At 47.7% G+C, this 14,425-nt stretch overlaps 1 protein-coding gene across 7 annotated transcripts in view; it reads right to left on the reverse strand.

Moving 5' to 3' along the window:
* The window catches only part of npas3 (neuronal PAS domain protein 3), an 84,154-nt gene that overhangs the window by 46,161 nt on the left and 23,568 nt on the right, over nucleotides 1–14,425 (reverse strand). For 5 of the 7 annotated variants that reach the window (XM_086095026.1, XM_086095028.1, XM_086095025.1 and 2 more), the window contains 2 exons: nucleotides 10,783–10,884; nucleotides 4,768–5,012 (listed from right to left, as the gene is read on the reverse strand). In XM_086095026.1, the coding sequence (XP_085951152.1) occupies nucleotides 4,768–5,012; nucleotides 10,783–10,884 (347 nt within the window). The remainder of the gene's footprint in view (nucleotides 1–4,767; nucleotides 5,013–10,782; nucleotides 10,885–14,425) is intronic. The other 2 variants (XM_086095031.1, XM_086095030.1) reach the window with 1 other exon arrangement.

The following is a 14,425-nucleotide window of genomic DNA, read 5'->3' on the forward strand; positions in this document are numbered from 1 at the left end:
AAAAATCTTTGGTTGATGTTTCCGCGACATTTTAGGGAAACGTATGTTGTTAAAAAATGCAGCCTTTTCAGAAAGATGCCTTTCAACTTTAACTTGAATAGAATTATGATTTTTTTTCCCCTACAAACAACTTTTTCTTTCTCATTCTCAGCATGTAGTTTGGGGGGGAAATATATGATCTTTTTTTTCTCTAGAAAATATGCAATTTCATTGGAATATGACTTTGTCAAATTCATTCTTATTCAACTTTCTCTCTCTCTGTCTTTTGGTTGTTGTTGTTTTTAAGGAGAATATAAATAAACATTTTATTTTAAATGTAAATGAAGAATGTATTGCGACCAGGTATCGTTTCGGTATCGCTCCGATACCGGGCCATCTTGCGGCCATTATTGGGGGGGGGGGTCTAAAGTACTTATGATATGAGTACTTGCTATCGATATCGGAGACAACTCGTGCTTGTACTGTAAAAAAAAAGAAAGTGTTTTCAATGTAAATCTCTGCAAATATTCAAGTCGAGAGATGAAGATGCAAGCTGATCAGGAGGAGGAGAAGGAGGAGGAAGGTTCCGAGTGTTATTAGCAAATGGGCCGGCCGCTAAGCGACTTTTCAAATGGCGGCAGAACTTCACAGTTCAGTGAGCATGCCCCCCCCCCCCCCCCCGCTCCTCACGACCCCCCACGCCCCTTCCTCCTCCAGTTGATCTCGTCTGTTTCATTCATCTGTGTGTCCTCCAACTCTCCTGCTTGCTTTTACAGAGACATGAACAGCATTCCTTTTCGCGTGTGTGCGTGCGTGTGTGTTTACGTACGAGCAGGTGAGAAGTGTTTAAAGCGAAGGTCGCTATGAAGGTCATCCGAGTGAAGCGATGAAGTGATGTTGTGCTTCAGTTTCCCTCAGCATCAAATGTGATGACATCACTCAGCATGATGACGGGGGAGGGGCGTGCGTCCGTGGGGGGGAGGGGCGTCTGTTTGAACCTTGTTTACAGTCACTCAAGGTGACCTTGAAGAGCGGGGAAGGTTCTCGAAGGTTGGCAACGTATTCATTTGCAAGATGACACACGATTTTTCGTCTTTCATTCAATTATTTCGATTGATTTGATGTGTTTCATGGAATGAATGAGCATTTTTTTTATTTCCAATATGCATCATGATAGTCAATTATCCAATTAAAAATGAGCATGAAAAAACGTCTACCCGCCTTTTCGAGAAGCTTCTCGGTGACCTTGGACGACCTTTTGGACTTCTGGATGTAAAAAGCCGCTAACGAGTTGTCATTCCTTTGGCATCTTTTACCCGCATTGCTTCTGGATCAAACCTTGAAAAGCAGAGCTGCCGACGAGTGGTCGCAGTTCCTACGGCAACCGGTTTTCACGGTTCACGCACACGCACAAACTACGGCAACACAGAAGCAAATCTGCCAGAATGGAAACAAAACAGCAAAATGGAAGTAAAAGATGTAGAAGAAAAAAATGCAAAGATAAATGGAGCACGGATTCAAAACCACATCAGCAGAAAGTTGAGCCGGTGAGAAGAATCCACACAACAAGAAGCGACAGAAAAATAATCCAAATTTCGGCAACAACAAAAAAGAAGAAGAAAAACGACGGCATTTTTGTGCCACAAAAGAATGAAAATGGGAGCAAGAATCACAGCAACAGAAAAATAATCCTAACTTGGGGAACAGGAAACAAAACAACAAATCGGTGGCTCGTCGAGTCGCTCGTATCTCAAGGCGGTCGCACGACAACAATGCGCCGTTCCTTGCGCGCATTTAAAAGCGTGAATTAGCGTCTCCCAAGTAGACAAAGCGGCGCCACTGAAAAGGGGACGCGCGTCGCACGTAACTGCTGCCGTTTACCAACAATTGGCGGCGATTCTTCGTCTCCGCAACGACGCCACCCGCCGGGCTTTTGTGCGTCTGCCGGCAAAATAAAGGCAAGCGGGCTTGTGGTCATTGTTTCCATGGCGATTATGTTCCTCTTCGGGTTGCGACCAGACGGCAAAAAGAAGACGCTGAAAGCAATTTCCTGCCGTCAACGTACTGACGACGCGCTTGCACATCATCAGCTTGCCAATCAAAACGCGCCGCGCGCACAAATCCCTTCCGGGTTCTTTCGCGAGCGTCAGTTGAAAAAGTTCACGGCGGCGACGTGTGTCAGGTGTTGGCGCAGCCATTTCAAATATATGCTGCCTCCTGCTATGCCGCTCAAAAAGCACTTCCAAATATGGGCAAGCCGACCATGAAAGAGCGCGGGTGAGAAAGAAAGCGCAGTGTGAAAAGGACATTTCACTTGAAAAACAGGCGAGTAAAAAAAAAGAACCCAAGTTGGGTCAAAAGTTGTTGTTTTTCTCTCTCTCTCAAACAAAAGGACGGGTCAAATGAATAAAGCACAAAATTGTTGTTTTCTTCATGTGTGTAAAATAATCCAAAACAACATATTTGGTTTTTTGTGGGTTATTCGTTTTGACCTTTGAACTTTTGGTGTTAATTGAAATAACAGCCCCTTTTGGACCCAGCTGGGTCACCTGAAAGCAAATAATTGGCGCGTTATTCATTTTGACAACCAAAAAGCAAAAACAAATCACAAGTTTTGTGACTTTTTGCTTTAATAAATAACCCAAAGCGTCGAGTCCTCTTTGGAACCCAATTTGGGTTCTTTTTGCCCCAACAGCTTTTAGAGTGTTTGCTTGGCTGTCATCTGTGACATCACGATTACAATTTGGAAAGCTGGTGAAAGCGGTTGGCGTAGGGTTACCTGACCCGAAGCCAACCTGGCAGCTTGGGACGCATCGCTCGCTGGGCGGAGGCCTCAAGATGACAACAAGCTGAGGCGGCGTCACGCCGCCGCCGCCGCTACGGTAATTGAGTGTCTTCTCTCTCTTTGTCCTCGCTCGCTCGCTCTGCCATCGTTTAGTCGGGATAAAACGCAGCTTGACTTTGTATAAAGCTCAAGTCAAACAGCACAATTGCTGACATTTATTTTTTTATATAAAATTATATATATATAATGATTTATTATTTTTGTCTTTATAACATACATAAAAACGCATGCACGCACACAAAAGATATATCTGTTAAAAAGTAAAATTCTTTATTTTCTAATTGTCGAAATATGAGAGCATGAATGAAACGTGTGCGTGTGCGTTGAAGTGTGGCCTTTTAGCGCCGCCGCATCTGCATGCATAATGAATTAGTAGCAGGTGTGGGAGTGGGCACGCAAACGTAACAGACACGCACGCGCGCGTTCCTCCACGTGGCTCTCAATTCAGCCCTAAAACACGGCAGGCGCGCACACGCGCACGCGCACGCACACGCGCGTGTCAGGATGCTGCAAAGGTCAGCCTTGTTTGTGTGGCGGGCGCAGCAGATGTGGAGAGCGCGTGACAGCGAGTCAAAAGGCGCAACACTAAACTGCAGAAGAGCAACTGATGGGTCAATTACCGCAAAGGGCAAGCGAGAGGGGGAGGGACAGGGGAGGGGGAGGGGCCAGTGCAAAATATGGCCTTCTGCTGCTAATTCCACAAGACTTGACAAAGTTTGGAACGAGTGCAACTGTTAGCAGTTAGCATGCCGCTAACTGCTAACAGTTGCAGTAGAAGAGCTTGTAGTCAAAATGGTATTAATAATTATTCATTAAATAATAAGAATTAATGAAGCAGGGATGTTCGATAGTTGCACATTTTTGTTGAAACGTAACTTGACTTTATGCTGCCCCTTGTGGACTTGGGGTGAAACACGTGTACGTTATGAAGTTGCCGTTTACTTCCTGCTGTTTCTGGGACGGCCACTTTCTATGCTGCCCCCTACAGGCGCCAAGTGGAACACGCGAGTATGTTTGTGCCACTTTTGGACACAAACACGAATGGTGGCGGGAAAAGTGTCTCTTCATGCGACACTGGGAAAAACTAGTCGCACGCACGCACGCGCACACACTCTCTCTCTCTCTCTCTCGCGCGCGCGCGCACAGGTGTTTGGGTTAGTTTCATTAAAATGCATGCGGCTCTTCAAAGTGCTGACAACAATGACGCCATCTGTTGCGGCGAGGCGACCGTATGTGCTGTCTTCCTTTGGAGACGCACACGTGAAGACGCACGCATGCGCGCACACACCGAGACGCACACACCGAGACGCACACACCGGCTGCTGCGCTGGTCGATTTCAAAGGTAAAGTCTGCTTAATTTGTCGGCCGCTTCAGCACAAATTCATCAAAGACGACGTCGCGTCACAGGAAAACACGCATTGTTAGCGCACAAGCTAACAGCCTGTCCGTCCGTCCGTCTTGTTCGAAAAGGTGTCGGCTTCCATTCGGAAATCTGCATTTTCAAGTTATCAACTCCTTCTATGACCAAACTCGTAAGTCAATATACTCGCATATCAAATCCATTTTCCCAACAAAAATGAACAGAAATGTCAGAAAGAAAAAGAGGCGGAGCAAAAGAATAGCCACATTCATTTTTCACTTCACGGGAGCCCGACGCTCTCTCATATCTCAAAATTCAGCTCACAACACAGAACAAAAAGAATCCACCAAACTGTGTCTTTAAAACAAGGGACGAGGGATGAGGGACGGCCGCGTACCGATATGGAGTTTGATCGCCACCCGCGACTCTCTCGCGGCGTTTTTATGATCCGTAACGCGTCATTCGAAAAATTGAAAATGGCCATTACATTCAATTTGAAAAGAAAAGGACAACAAAAAAGCTCCATTAAGACATTTTGGTCTTCCTTTAAAAGGATCCGCTCGCGTCGTGTGCCGGTCGTACCTTTGACGGAGGTGTTGGGGGGCGGCGCGTTCATGCGCAGGTTCCACGGGGGGTCGCCCTGGTTGGCAAAGTCCCTCATCTTCAGGTAGCTGATGGTGAGGCGGATGATGGACGCCTTGTCCAGCTGGCTGGTGATGGCGCCCGGCAGCGGGAGCATCTTGGCCAGCTCGTAGAACTCAAAGTTCTCCTTCCCGCGCCGCGACCTGGCCGCGTCCCGGGACTTCTCCTTGCGCAGAGCCTGCAGCCTGACGAGCGACAGCGTACGTCAGCGCGTCATGCTAACATAAACCTTCAAAAACGGCACAAACGTTGGAACAACGCGAACGGACGGACGAGGGCCACGTAGAAATGGATTTATTTTTCTACAAGGTGGGGGCAATATTACGAGAAAAAAGTTTCCAAAGTGTGGTAAAGTTGCGCGCTTTTTTCTGGGAATATTGCCCTCCGCGCCCGGAAAAGAAATATACGTGACCCTAAAAAGCTGTCATACAGAAGCATTTGGCAAAAGAAAACTTGCGGTCCACATGAGCGGCGACGGCGGCGGCGACGGCGGCGGCGGCGGCGAACGTCTTTTTATGCCTTCTAGATCCAAGTTGCTACGTCACTACCGCATGTACGGTACCGTAGCACCAAGTGGCTCTACTTTTACAGAGATTCAGAAGGAACTGATTCATAATTCATTTAGCGACATGAAAACAACTTTTCCTTCCTCTAATAAAAGTGAAAGCCTGATTTTCTGAATTCCAGCGTCCGCCCCGCCCGACCTTATCGGACATTGTGATCGGATTCAAACCTTGTTGCTCTTCATCATGACGCTAGCGAGCCTGTCGCGTCCATGTGACCTGCCGCTCGCTCGCCGCACAATCGTGACCGACGACAACGCGCGTGTGTGCGTGAGGAGGCGTGTCTGACTCTGTGACACATTTTCGTCATGTCGCGCCTAAAGGGCTTAAGCAACACTTGCGCATATGTGTGTGCGTGTGCATCTGAGAATGTGTGCATCAATGTGTTGTATATTTCTGTGTGTGTGTGTGTGTCCAAGTGTGTATATACGTGTGTGCGCATGCGAATGCGCATATGTGTGTGTGTATATTAAAAACGAGCTGAAAGTACGTCGTAAAGTTCGGCCTGGTGACTTGATGGTGTTTTAAAGAGCTTGACACCGTGCATGTGTGTGCGCGCTCGCTGGTCGTAAAGTTCAGCGAGCTGCGTCGCACTTGTCAGCCAGGAAGTAAGATGTGTGTTTTGGCGCGTGTGCGCAGGCAGCTAGCGCGCCGGCAAGGTCGCCCGCCAGATCAAGGTTTAACTCGCAGGTCAATTGGAGGTCAAACGGCCCGTGCGTCATGTGACAGGAGGCCCGGTCGCCGGGCAGATTTACCGTCCAGGAGACACTCAAAGCACACACGCGGGCGTAAGCCCCGCCCCCGTTGGACTATCAGGCAGCGTGGAAAGTTTGGTGTCATGTTCAAGGTTGTGTTCGAGCGCCATCAGTCAATTTGCTACCAAACTTGCCAAAAGCAAAAACGGTGTGACTTGAATTCCTTCAGTTAAAAAAGGAACAAAGAAAAGGACAACTTGCAATTATTCATAAAGTCAAAATATTATGAGAAAAAACATCTGAGACTAAAGCTGCAATACCACATGAAAAACATGAGTCAGTCAAAAATTCAACACGTAAGATTTTTCTTTCTTCCTCATTTACCAGAACGCAAAGAATGGCGCGTTTTATCAGCAGGTAAGTTGATGATGTTGCGTTCAAGGACCGTAGCGCACAAATTCCCACACCTTCATGCAGGCCACGAACGCCACTTGACTTTCCATCTATTTCCAAAAACCATTTGCTTGCATTTTATCAGACAAATTGTGATCAAATTGTCAATTAACTCAAAAGGTGATGATGAGGAAGCGGACGACGAAGGCACTCCAAGACACAAAAGCATTTTTTTTTATACTGCGAGCGAGAAAATGTCGTCAACAAGGCAAAATGAAAAAGTCTTGAGTGAGGAGATAAGACCAAAAGGTGGCAGTGAGGGAGGCGGACCCCCCCCCCCCCCCCCCATTTGATAAATAAACGATCTGCACCTCACGTTGAGCCCCAAATCAGCTGCTTCTAATCAAAATGGCCGACTTGCCGTTGAAATTTTGTCCTCGAGACTTTTATGTCTTGTCATGGTCGACATGTTGAGGAAATTTGGTGTAAGTGGTTTCAGGAAGTCATATTTACAAACTTCTCAGGAACCTTTTTCATGACATTGACCTCCAAATGGGATTTTTCACATCAAAATGGCCGACTTTATGTTCAACACCAAAGCGTTCACCGATCATGCAATGAGGTCAGATTGGCGTAAAGCCTAATATATATATATATATATATATATATATATATATGAGCTGTCAAACGATTAAATTTTTCACACACACACACACACACACACACACACAATGAGCTGAACAGTGGGAGCCATTTTGTTTGTGTTTGTACAAGAGCAGCGAGAAACAGAAGCAAACTTTGGCACAATATCACACACGCACACACACACACCTGCACACGCACACCGTGTGTTGTAATCCCACTCCAGGCCTGCGAGTCGACATGACTAATTAGTTTGGCAACCGAGTGGGAAGAAGTGACCTTTGGCCTACAACGCGCGTGCGCGCAGCTTAAAGGAAGCTGAAGACGGCGAAATCCCGCAGACAAAAGAAAACAACAACATTAAAAGCAGCACACCTGCTGGATCACACTTGCAGCCCCCCACGACCCCCTCCACGCACACACGCCCTCCAATTCATGGTATGAACTCCGACGATGAGAAGTCTGCTTTAGCATGCGGCCATTATTCGATTGCATTCACTCCACAAGGCCGTCTTGACCGTATGAACTCCACACATGCATGAAATAATTGACTGAGCCGGTTCCCCAAAACTGGACCAACTTTTGTTTGTTTGTTCCTTTCCTGGCGTGCTCGCTTCAGTTCCGTCACAGGCGTGCGTATGAACTCCTCACATGAACTTTGATGTTTCCAACAGCTTATTATCTTTGTTTTGCCGGTTCGATCGTGTCGCCAGGGGACACGATCGACAGGCCGCAGGTGCGCGCGCGCGCGTGTTTCCACGTAAAGCCGAAGACTTGAGAACGCGGAGGCGGGGCCGGCTCGCTCGCCGTTCGCTTTTGCGACGAGTGTCGGCACGGCCACAAAAACAGACCAGGAAGGCCAGCGGTCCAAAAAGGAAGGAATCAAGTCGCAGCCGCGCTGGACAGACGGAACCCGCCGCCGTCCTTCACTGACGAGGTCGGAACGCGCGCACGCCGGTGCTAACCACGCGGACGTCCAATCAGCTGAGCATCTGTGCTCTCCTGGGACTTTCCACCTGGTCCAATCACCCAAAGGCACGAGAGACATTTCAAGACAATGTCCGCCCAAGGTCGTCTGAGTGGGCAAAAAACGAACAAATGAACTCAAATAGAACATTTTCGTCAACAAAAGAAGGAAAATGAAACGAACTTTAATGACCTTTTACGTGAAGAAAAGTAACTCGAGCTGCAAGCAGCTAAAAAGGGCCCTCGACACATCCGGGACGCGTATAAACATTTAGATATGGATTATTTGATGAGTGTTTTGGCCAAGCGCTTCACTGCTCGCCCCTCACTCAGGTCGCGAGGTGCTGGAGCCTATCCCAGCTGGCTTGGGGCAGCAGGCGGGAGGAAAGCGGAGTGCCCGGAGAACAGCCAGGCAGGCACGGGGAGAACATGCAAACCCGGAAGGCCGGATTCCGTCTCACGTCCTCGGCCCTGGGCGGCAGACGTGCTAACCAGTCGGCCACCGCGCCGATGCTAGCTGAGGCCTCCTGGCGACGAGAGACGCGACTTGAGCTCAACCGTCGCGTTGCTGTCAACTGTCCTGCATTGGCGCACTCTGGCAAGTTGAAAGCAATTCATTGAGTCTTATTATCGTAGCAGGTTTTTTTTCTCTCAACGTAAAGTTCCGCTCCTCCGCTTTCAGATTTTGCTGTGAGCGCAAATGGTTCCGGAGTTTCGGAGAATTGGAAAAACGTGCGTCATCGCCCGCCCAACGCCACGGAGTCCTTAAGTGACAGTATGAACTCCCGCTTTTGGCCTTGGTTGACTGTATGAACTCCTCACGCCATTTTGTGACCACAACAACTGAACGGCGCTCGGACCATCCACGGGAGGATCGTGGGAAAATGGAGGCCGTCGAAGCTAAAAACAAAGGAAAGAAAGCATTTAAGCGGCGCTTAAGCTGCCACCTGAAAAAAAAAGTCGTCGTCTTTCGCAAACAAACTCATCACACGCTCGCTCTGTTCACTTCGCAAACAATCTGACAAACGAGCGCTCCGATCGATACTTTGCCGCGGACGCACGCGCCAACACGGAAACACTTCAAATGCTGCTGGGGTTGGATTTTTTTAATCATTTATTTTCACGCACACGCGCGCACGCAAGAGTGAGTGAATTCAATCCATTATTAACGCACTTGCCCGCAGACAAAAGGCGGCGAAATCGAGAAAAATACAAAGACGGAGAAGATGTTGAATCATTGACGCGCTCCACAACAAAAACACAACCAGAAGGAGAAAAACATCTTTTTGGGGTTACGAAGGCGGGAAACTGGCAACAGGAAGTCGCTTCGACGCGGCGGCATCAAAGACAGGACGTCGGACACACGTCGGCCTCATGCGACCCGCCGAACAAGTGCCTTTGTCGTTGCTACTATGTGGGGCCCGTGCACGTTGGTGTGTGTGTGTGCGCGCGCGCCGACGTGTGTGCGTGCGTTAAGCTGCTCCTGTAATGAGCTAATAACTGCCGTTGTCTTCTTTTAACTGCGCCGGACTCGACACAAATCCTCCTTTGATTTCATGTTTGCCACACGCACGCGCACACACACACACAACGCACGCACACACCGTCTCTCACTCGCACTCATACGCACGCGCACTACGATATTCAAAATCCCTTTTTGTCGGTGACAAAAAGCTCAGCAAGCGAGAAGAAAAGAAGCGGCGGGCGGATAATGGAGGCGACATCCGACAGAACGTTTACGCAACACGCGCGCACACACGCGCAGTGACGGCGCTTGTGTTTTGTCGCTTGGAACTTGCTGGCGGTCAGCGATGTCAAAAGGTGACTTTTTATTTCACAGTTGGTTGTCGCTTTGTAGAGAAAAAACGTTGCGTCACTTCATGTACGAGAAACGGCGAGCAATGTCATGGGAAAGTACGCGCACGCGGATCTGCGTTTCGCCAACAAAAAGGAAAGAAAAATCATTTGGTCAGCACATTTTTCAGCGGACTAAAACTAGATTCCACTAAAACCCTCATCCATAAAGTGGAACTAAAGGAGTTTGCATTTTCCTCAACTCATGAAGACGTTTGTGGACATTGCACGGGTTGCGCGCATTCGTCAGTCACTTGCGCGAGAAAAGATTTTTGGGGTTCTTGACGTAAGAAAAAGAAACCCGAGCTGGTGAGTAGCGCCATCGAAATGATGGCAATGCTTGACAACGCCGTACGGCATTTTGTATATTTTTTTACACCAGGAAAGTCCAAAATGAACAGTGCCACGTTAATGCACGCAACGTGTCACAGCAACGACGTGGATTGGACAAACGTGTCCAACATGGCAGCGAACACCACATGTCGTCATTTTGATACATTTTTTTCCCCATTTTGATATTTGCACAAATTCTGCTCATACACACCGCCTCATAGAATGGAAATGAATTTGGAGTCGTCAGGTTGCTTTGAAATAGAAGTCGGACCAGGTTAGCCAAATCCTATAAAAATCTCAAGGAAAGGGTTCCATTCCCGATCAAATCATCCCCCAAAAAAACAGCGGGTTGTGTCAGTAAATTGAGCCGTGACGAGCCCCGACGGGACGAGCCGTAATTCTCAAAAGACAACTCGATTGCTAAGCTAAAGCTAGCATTTGAAAAAAGACCCAACAAAAGACAGGAAATGACGGCTTCAATGGCGATCAACATCGCGTGAGGCAGTTACCATGGCGACGAGGTATGCTGCTGTCCTCCAGCCAGGTGAAGGGTCTTAGGACGGGCGGCCGAGCAGCTGCCCGCATTGGCCGGACGCTCCCAGTAGGGGTCACTGTGGAGGACACACACAAAAACAAGTCATTTAGAAGAAGAAGAAGAAGAAGATGGAGTCTTTATGACTGCATCAACTCCTCACAGCCGTCGCACGATTGGAAGGAATCACGAAAAAGGTGACATGTTTCCTGGCCTTCCCATTTGTCGGCGACGTCACACAACGTCGTGCGGACGGCAAACCATTTTGTTGCTTTCAAACGGAACGCCGACACGTCTACGCTCGTATGTGCATGTGACGTGTTTATGAGCATGTTGACATGAGTTAATGCTCTCATTTACCGCAGACTTTTTGAGCTGTCACCAGATTGACTTCACAACGGCCGGCACGCACGCACGCACGCACGCACGCACGCACGCACGCACGCACGCACGCACGCACGCACGCACGCACGCACGCACGCACGCACGCACGCACGCACGCACGCACGCACGCACGCAGATACAGAAAGCATCAGACGCTACTGATGACGTCGCTGTCAAGTCGAATGATGTTTCATGATGTCCCAATAAAGTTATCAAATCATGTCATAATGATGTCATGTTACGTCTCAGTCAAGTCACATGACGTCATCATGTTGTCATCATATCAGACTGACGTCACATGATCTCTTAAGGTTACGCATCTTAATCATGTCACATGATGCCATAAAGTCGCCTTTTACTGAAACGGAAAGTTGTTGCGAAGACGCGTCATGACATCTTTTGGAAGTTGTGTGAGTGATGATGTCATGATGACATCACAATGACACCAAAGGCACTAATCCAACTTTTTGACAATGTTGAAAAAGTCTTTCTTTGAGATCACTTTCTAACATGAGGGGGAGAGCTAAGGGTGAGTAAGGAAGGGAGAGTAAATGGCGGAGTGGGGGGGTCGGAGGGTGGACGGGCGGGGGGTCGTCTGAAGAAGTGTTTAAAGCGCCGGCAGTGTGTTTGATGTTAGCGGCGTCCCGCCCGGCGTCTCGAGAGCAGCGTGAGAGCGAGCGTGTCGGCTGCCAGATCGAGTCAATCAAACGCTCCTCATGTCTGCGCCAAAGGTTAGAGAGGAAGAGGAGCAAGAGGAAGAAGAAGAAGAAGAAGTCCACGTATTCCTCCTGGCGAGCTCGCCAAAATGTAACCGGGGTTTATCTCGTACACATTTTCTGCTGGTAAATGCCAGAAGAAGAAGAAGAAGAGGAAGAGGAAGAGGAAGAGGAAGTCAGCCAACGTCCACGGTGATCGACGCCAATCCATTTTCCGAGCCAATGAGGATCAACGTTGAAGATCATCAAGAATAAGAAAAATGCAAAAAAAATCATAAAGAACTCTCATGCGAGTTAAATAATCATCTTTCAAGTAAACATCCATCAGGATCGATGGTATATTGATCAAACCAATCACGTAAGTTAAGTAATAAAGATGGCAGCTGGAAAATGTGGATATGATCATCATAATGATGAGTGAAAATATTGAAAGATTGTAGACGATCATTTAATAAAAATACACATTTGATGCATCCGATTGCTAAGAAATGGCGCGGGAATGCGGAAGAGCTGAATGCGAAGGTTTGAATGCATGCGGATGCTTGTGAAGTCAATTGAAAGGTCAATTACCGAAATACTCAAATGAGGTCCGAGCGGGGTTTGAGGTGGCCGGTAGTTGCTCTCACCGCGGACTTCTTCAAAATCATGCCAAATGGCGCGTTTATTTTTAAAAGGGTCATCTGATATTGAACAAACGCATTTCGTCGTTTCAGGGAAATTTGAACGCATTTCTTGATATGGTCGTCAGTTGGCACACATAATAATAATAATAATCATCATGTATATCACTTGGCATAATGCCTATGGATGTATTTGCAACGTGCAGTCAAAGGTGGGGTTCGAACCTGCGACCTCCTGGTTACTGGGCAGGATCACACAGGCGGTCATGAGAGAAATCGTAAGTATGGAAGTGGGCGTGGAAAGTGGGACTTGTTGAATGTCAGTCCCGTTGAAAATGTATTGGGGAAAATTGTGCCAATACTGTAAATAATGATAAAGATCCCAAAATCGCGACATGACGACGACGATATATTGCGGCAGTTTTCACAATATTATCGTTACGTCCCGACTTACTTCCCTTCCCAGGTAGCGGAAGGACACATCTGAAGTCGGTGGGCCGAATCAACGCAGATTCAAAATAAGCCTTCATTCGTACGTATTCTAAAAAGTTCAAAAGTGTCGGACGGCGACGTTTTGGCGCGATTTTTGTCACGGTGCCTTTCACGCCTTGGCCAATCAGACGCCTCTGATTGGACGACGGGAACAGCCTGCCCACTTCCTGAAATAGAAACGCGATGACAAGACGGCAAAAAAAGGTGAGAGGAAACCATTTTGGGGGACAAAACAAAGACTTCCTGCCAGCATGTACGACTTTCAAAATAAAACCTGGAGGTCAATCTGATGAAACGATATATTGACGCTCACTAATAAATACGACGGCAACGCCCTGGCCAACGGTGTCACAATGACCTCTGCGAGTACAAACACGCACGCGCACACGCACGCGCATTAATAAGAAATACACAATCACATGACGCACTTTTTTTTAATCAAGCGGCGTCCAATTAGCGGCCAACGATATAGAAGCTTTGTGCTACGACAACAAGCCCGGATGACCGTCACACTGCAGACCAATAATTCACTTCAGTTCACTGTGCGCGTGCACGTCTTTGTGCGCGTGTGCGTATGATGCGTGTGTGCGAGCGCGCGTGTGTGTGCGTGTGTCTTGATGTATATCAGGCCTATTTAGCTGCACACATTGAGGCAGAGTGCCCTGAGTCTCCATTACAAGGACAATATTTCCTGTCATATCTGATTTGTGCAGGGGGGTGAGAGGAGGGGTTGGGGTGGCGGGTGGAGAGGGGAGGGGAGGGGCAAAGAGAGAGTGAGTGGGGGAGGGGGCAAGCCAGCGTGCAACAGAAGGAAGGGAAAAGATGAACCGGAGGTTTGAAGATTCTCCTTCACTTTCACGACCGGAAGGAAAGAAAGAAATCGGCAAACGAGGACGGACGCAAATAAAAGATCAATCGTGTTTCGGTAAGTGGTGCGAAAGTGTGACCATCCTGACGACGACTCGTCATTTGGAAGTTCAAACGCAAAGTAAGCTGTTTGAAAAAGAGCAGAAAGGACGTTGATGTCTTTGTTGATGTTTGAGTTGATTGTTTTCAGTGCTGTGATCTTGAAAAAGGAGCGTTTGCAGTCCGTTTTCTTTTTTGAAGTAACTTGACATTCAGTCATTCACTCAGAAAGGAAGGAAGGAAAAAGGAAAAATCAGGAAGGAAGGAAGAAAAAAAGAAGTTAAAGAAAGAAATGGAGGGAGGAAATAAGGAGGGCAGGAAGCACATGAAGAAAATGAAGGAAAAATGACAAGAGAAAGAAAGAAGAATGACATGCGAAAGGAGGTCAAGGAAGGAAATGAGGACAAGATGACTTTTTCAGAACCAAACCCGATCCATTTGAGTTATGACATGTTCAGGTGACGTCATCAAAAGTGTGAAGACTTGAAAAGATTTGACGTTT

This window comes from Leptonotus elevatus, chromosome 14 (genome assembly GCF_054856555.1).
Source record: "Leptonotus elevatus isolate MCC_2025b chromosome 14, RoL_Lele_1.0, whole genome shotgun sequence".
NCBI lineage: Eukaryota > Metazoa > Chordata > Actinopteri > Syngnathiformes > Syngnathidae > Leptonotus > Leptonotus elevatus.